The sequence below is a fragment of the Ylistrum balloti genome, unplaced genomic scaffold (assembly GCF_031769215.1).
Source record: "Ylistrum balloti isolate Yb309-2 unplaced genomic scaffold, AGI_CSIRO_Ybal_v1 Utg371988, whole genome shotgun sequence".
Taxonomy (NCBI): Eukaryota; Metazoa; Mollusca; class Bivalvia; order Pectinida; family Pectinidae; genus Ylistrum; species Ylistrum balloti.
Window position 1 is genome coordinate 28990 of NW_026782969.1, and position 6132 is coordinate 35121.

At 36.2% G+C, this 6132-nt stretch overlaps 1 protein-coding gene across 1 annotated transcript; it reads left to right on the top strand.

The window, feature by feature from the left end:
- The first annotated feature begins 592 nt into the window (after window positions 1–592).
- Window positions 593–1270, top strand: LOC132564035 (spermidine/spermine N(1)-acetyltransferase-like protein 1). Its single transcript, XM_060228786.1, has one exon. The coding sequence runs from the start codon at window positions 593–595 to the stop codon at window positions 1268–1270; it is 678 nt and encodes a 225-aa protein (XP_060084769.1).
- The last annotated feature ends 4862 nt before the right edge of the window (window positions 1271–6132 follow it).

Consider the following 6132-nt stretch of genomic DNA (forward strand, 5'->3'; position numbering starts at 1 on the left):
TCATAAGTTTTTACTAATTGGACGGTTGAATTTGTAAATCACAGAACTAAAGTGATTAATTTGTTTGAATATTTTATGGAATCAGTTGGGGTGAGAGGTTAATTGTTTGTTGGATGACATGTATTGACCACGGTTAGAATGTAAGTGACCAGAGGTCATTTCATTCACTACAACTGTATTACCATGCCTGGTTGTTATCACAGCTTGACATTCCAGCTCACAGATTTACTTGTGTCAGTGTCCAGTATATATATGTGCTTCAGGTTCAAATCATTCTACATTTCTCTCACATCATATTCCTTAATATCCTTAACTAAGCATTGCGTTTCACCAGAGGATCTGGGACTGTGATGGCCTAGTGGTTAAGGTGTCTTTATTACATGCCCTCCACCTCCGAGGGTTCGAGGCATTCATCAGTCACACTGATACTCTTGTTGTTTAACATCTTACTTTAAGTGTAAACATTAAGTATTGAAATGTTCTGTGTTTTTTCCTTTTGTTGGGGTGGGGACATGTGTACAGTATTCTGATTGTATAATACAACCCTGGAGAAACCATCTTCACACAAACTGACCCTTGGGAAACCACCCTCATGGAAACTGACCCTTGGGAAACCACCCTCACAGAAACTGACCCTTGGGAAACTAACCTCACAGAAACTGACCCTTGGGAAACCACCCTCACAGAAACTGACCCATGGGAAACTAACCTCACAGAAACTGACTCTTGGGAAACCACCCTCACGGAAACTGACCCTTGGGAAACTAATCTCACACAAACTGACCCTTGGGAAACAACCCTCACAGAAACTGACCCTTGGGAAACCACCCTCACAGAAACTGACCCTTGGGAAACAACCCTCACAGAAACTGACCCTTGGGAAACTAACCTCACAGAGACTGACCCTTGGGAAACTAACCTCACAGAGACTGACCCTTGGGAAACAACCCTCACAGAGACTGACCCTTGGGAAACCACCCTCACAGAAACTGACCCTTGGGAAACAACCCTCACAGAAACTGACCCTTGGGAAACTAACCTCACAGAAACTGACCCTTGGGAAACTAACCTCACAGAGACTGACCCTTGGGAAACCACCCTCACAGAAACTGACCCTTGGGAAACCACCATCACAGAGACTAACCCTTGGGAAACCACCCTCACAGAAACTGACCCTTGGGAAACCACCCTCACAGAAACTGACCCTTGGGAAACTAACCTCACAGAAACTGACCCTTGGGAAACCACCCTCACAGAAACTGACCCTTGAGAAACTAACCTCACAGAAACTGACTCTTGGGAAACAATCTTCAGAGAATCAGATTATGTTTACATTTTTTGTACATTCCTTTTCATTTATCAACATTTGGGAATATTTTCCAGTGTTGTTAATATACACATATGTAAGCTTAAATTCTGTGATTTAAAAGGAAAAATGCATTAGTTTATATGACACTTCCTTTTCTGTGTTGATTACTGACATGAATTGATCTACAAGAGAGAATTCAGTCAGCTGCCATGACTAAGATCACATCTCCATGCAGGCCTGCTTTTATTGTTGATAGTTGCTGATGGTAAATTTTTTTGTTAATATATCAGGTTGAATCAACTCAAGATCAAATTTTTTTAAAGGAAATATTTTTATCTAGAAAATGTTGTAGGACATTTGTTATGCTTTACAGTCTTTTCATCCAAAAGTTGAATTTTTCATTTAAAGCCCCAATATATGCAAATAGAATGTATTTAATACATAGTGAAAATTTACTTATCTGAGAAATACTCAAGACAATATAGTGGGTTGGTATATATAAGTGTTTGATATACACTCATTGTGAACATGCCTCCATTTACAATCGTTGCTGAATGACTATACACTATTATTCTACCCGTGGTGTGACATCACAAAAAGCACACAGCTTGTGTGACATCACACTTACCCGTAACCACTCCTATGCTGAGTTTTTAGGTTTCACTCCCATATAACATTGGTTTATATTTTCAATTTGACCCAGTTTCATTAAATTTCATTTGTTTCAATATGAAAACAAAGTAGTTTTAACATATCACTCAGTGTTAGCAAGCTTATATCTTATATTTACTTAATTGACAAGTTGAGGTATTTTTTCAGAAATTTTTCGAGTCACTTAAATAGGCCAAATGATGCATATATTGGGACTTTAAAATAGATTCTAATGTGATTTATTGTATACATGACAGTCGAAAGGAATCTGAAAATTTTACAGAATGAGGCTTTTATGGGCTAGAAAAATTATATATGTAGTGAATAGGTTAGTCATCTGTACCAACCATGAAGGTTAATGAACGAGGCATTTTTTCACTTGCATAATTTACAACTGTAGACATGATGTAATAAAATTCTATCAACCATCTCACTGGTCAGTTATTTTTGTTAAGTGTGGAAAGGATGCTTGTTGTAGATTGATGTCTGTACAGAGAAGTCTGGCTAAAACAGCTTAAAAAAAAACAAATAAAAAAAAACAAGTGCTTGATGTAGATTGATGTCTGTACAGAGAAGTCTGGCTAAAACAGCCTCATTTGTCAGATCTTTGTGAGAGTGTAACAAATGCTTGTTGTAGATTGATGGGTCTGTACAGAGAAGTCTGGCTAAAAACAGCCTCATTTGTCAGATCTTTGTGAGAGTGTAACAAGTACTTGTTGTAGTTTGATAGGTCTGTACAGAGTGACTAGCTATCAACCACTTCATTTGTCAGATCTTTGTGAGAGTGTAACAGGTGCTTGTTGTAATTTGATGGGTCTGTACAGAGTGACCAGCTATCAGCCACTTCATTTGTCAGATCTTTATATTAGAGTGGAATGTAGGCATGATGAAGTTAGATGCATGTATACAAAGTGATATCGGGGTATATACCAGTTCACATATCAGATATGTGAGAATGGCTGCTCGATGAAGTTTGAGGGTTTGGTACAAAAAGGTTTTGAGTAGACTAGATTGTTCAAAGAGATGTGTTAACGAAAAAAAAACCGGAAATTTAAAACATAACTACTTGACTATTGAATTAATTGTCAGGTAAAGATCTTTAACGGAGGAGAGTGCTATGTTGTTATTTCTTTTAAAAAATCAAAATAAAGTTGTAGGTGAAGTGACTTGTGTGAAAAAAGAGGTAAGCGATGTCTTGAATCTTAAATTGAAGGAGAAAAATGGTCTAACAATCCTTGTGAATAAAGAAAAGGATTAATGCAGCATTTTGTGTTGATATTTAGGATGACTGTAACGTGACCAATAATTGCATCACAATAAACGGATCCAATAAAGTATTACAGACTTCCAGCTGTATAGTTAAAGATAAGGAAATCGAACTGCTTCATTAAATCTTTATCAAAACCAGAAAATTTCAACATGTCAACAAAATCAACCAAAACATTCATGAAACGAGAGGAAAATAGGAACCAAGGAAGCATGTAGAGGATGGTCCGTATATCAGGGCAAATGTCTGTGATACCCGCCTCGTAAATATTTTTTTCTTTAAAAATAATGTTCATTTCCTTGATGAACGGTGGCAAAACTCGTCAGAAAATTCTCCTATTTGATTCAGATTAAGATGACAAAGTCTTACTCTACCAGAACACGTCTTATTCTCCTTGTACTTCACTCGGTGTTGGTATCATATATATATTTAATGTTGATCTCCGTGGCGCTGATACCATGGATACACACATGGTCTTATTCTGTCCCTTGGTCATATGTTCAGATTTTACCTCGATTGATTTCGTTTACTCTTAAAAATTTATTTTTCTCTTTAGATATACCCTAATGTTAATCTGTTTTAACCGTACACTGTAGTAGTGTTACCATAAACAACTACACTAACACTCATGTGTATCTATGTTTGTCAGTCATTCCAGAAAATGCTGGTTTAAGGTTGGCAGGTGGAATGTCGGTACTCCAAAATGGAAAATTAAATATTTAACAGGCATTCCAAACAGTTTCCGTTTTTCTCCAAAATTTCCAATTTTCAACAAGATGATAATCGAACGATTTTCCAACTCACTGTTTATGTAATGCGATATAACACTGTACCCAGTATTGTTGGTCAATAGAATATTTCCATTCTGCCCTCTACATAATGTAACAGTAGAGAACACGAGTTGTGAACGACACTAAGTCGTATGTAGATAACACCATTTTGCTGTTTTAGGACGGTAAACCCGCCAACCAATTAAAAAAAAAATCCTTTGTAAGATAGCAAGTAAAAAGTGAAATACAAATTTAGAATTAGCTACAGTAGAGTCAAATAATGAATTAAACTGTATTATACAGCTGTTTCGTCCTTCTTGTACTCTTCTGTGATGCTACATTATACAGCTGTTTCGTCCTTCTTGTACTCTTCTGTGATGCTACATTATACAGCTGTTTCGTCCTTCTAGTACTCTTCTGTGATGCTAGGGGCTTAAATATTTAAGCCAAGAAGGCGACTGAGAAAAATCCAAATTGATCGAAAGAAAAGTCAAAATCTGGACTGGGAGGTGCAGCAACCCCTTCATCAAATAAATTTCACAATTTCCATCTATCACATCATTTCAAAACAACGTCAAGTACATGTGTATATTCTGAAATGTACAGCTATTCGAATGGATTGAAGCGTGGCATTGCTTGGTACTCAAACCTCGGAGACTAAATGTCCTCTAACAGTGACTACCACCTGTTATCTCAAAGGTTGAACGAAAGACGCGTGCCTTTTAATGCAAAGAATAAACGTTTTATTTGTTTAACCCTATATTAGAGAGATGAAGTCTTTAAGATATGTGCACTGATAAAAAAACAAGCAAAACTAAAATCTTCGCTACAAACCTGATATAATGTCACAGATGCTTTTCTATGTCACTAAAGAACTATACAAATAGCTGTAAGGATTTAATTTGAAGATATACCGCATATATAGAAATATATACACAAGTCACGTTAACATCTACCTAACTTGATGCAATTATAGTAATTTAATGTCCTAGTTTTAGTTCCTGATCTCAGAGGTCAATACATGATTCTGATTTCCATATTAATGATCTTCTGGCTAATGTGACAAAGATTTGAATTTCGTGATCTTACACTACACCTGCCTGGGCGATAGGAAAACAGAAAAAAGTCTTGTGATTCTGTAATGCCTTTCGTAGTACCATTTTATTTATATTATACACATGTACTTGACGTTGTTTGCAAATTATCAGATATATAAAAATAAATGAAATTTATTGAATTACGGGACTGGTTTAACCCCCCATTTACATTTTGGCTATAAGCATCACTGACGAGTTCTAGGAGGACGAAACAGCTGTATAATGAAACATCACTTACGAGTCCTAGAAGGACGAAACAGCTGTATGATGTAGCATCACTGACGAGACTTAGAAGGAAGAAATAGCTGTATAATGTAGCTACACTGACGAGTCCTAGGAGGATGAAACAGCTGTATGATGTAGCATCACTGACGAGTCCTAGAAGGACGAAACAGCTGAATGATGTAGCATCACTGATGAGTTCTACGAGGACGAAATAGTTAAATGATGTAGCATCACTGACGAGTCCTAGAAGGACGAAACAACTGTTTGATGTAACATCACTGACGAGTCCTAAGAGGACGAAACAGCTGTATGATGTAGTTTCTTGACTTTATTATGTCTAACTCTAAATTTGTTTTAAAAAATGGGCTATTGACTGGTGAGGATTTTGTATAATCTTCCTAACATAGATGACATTAACGGATGAAATCTTATAAAAGTATTATATGGAAAACTCGCGTGTCGTTGCCAGTAAGTAACATTAACCAACACTTTGTATATATATAAAACACCTTGATCACAGAATACGGAACCCATATCACACTTTATTATTCTAAACAATAATGAAAATAAACTTTTATTTGTTCATATCCATGAAAGCAATATATGATAATCTCGGTCAAATATCTATGACTCTTGTTTAAACATGCACAATCTAGCTAATTAGGTTTTCAAATTACGTTACAACCCGTAGAGATGGACAAACTATACTGACACTGAAGGCGACCCGTGCTGATACACTCATTTTTAGATATTCTGTAATAATAGAATCATATATGGTAATTAGTTCTAAAACAAGTTTCAGTTTATATTAGC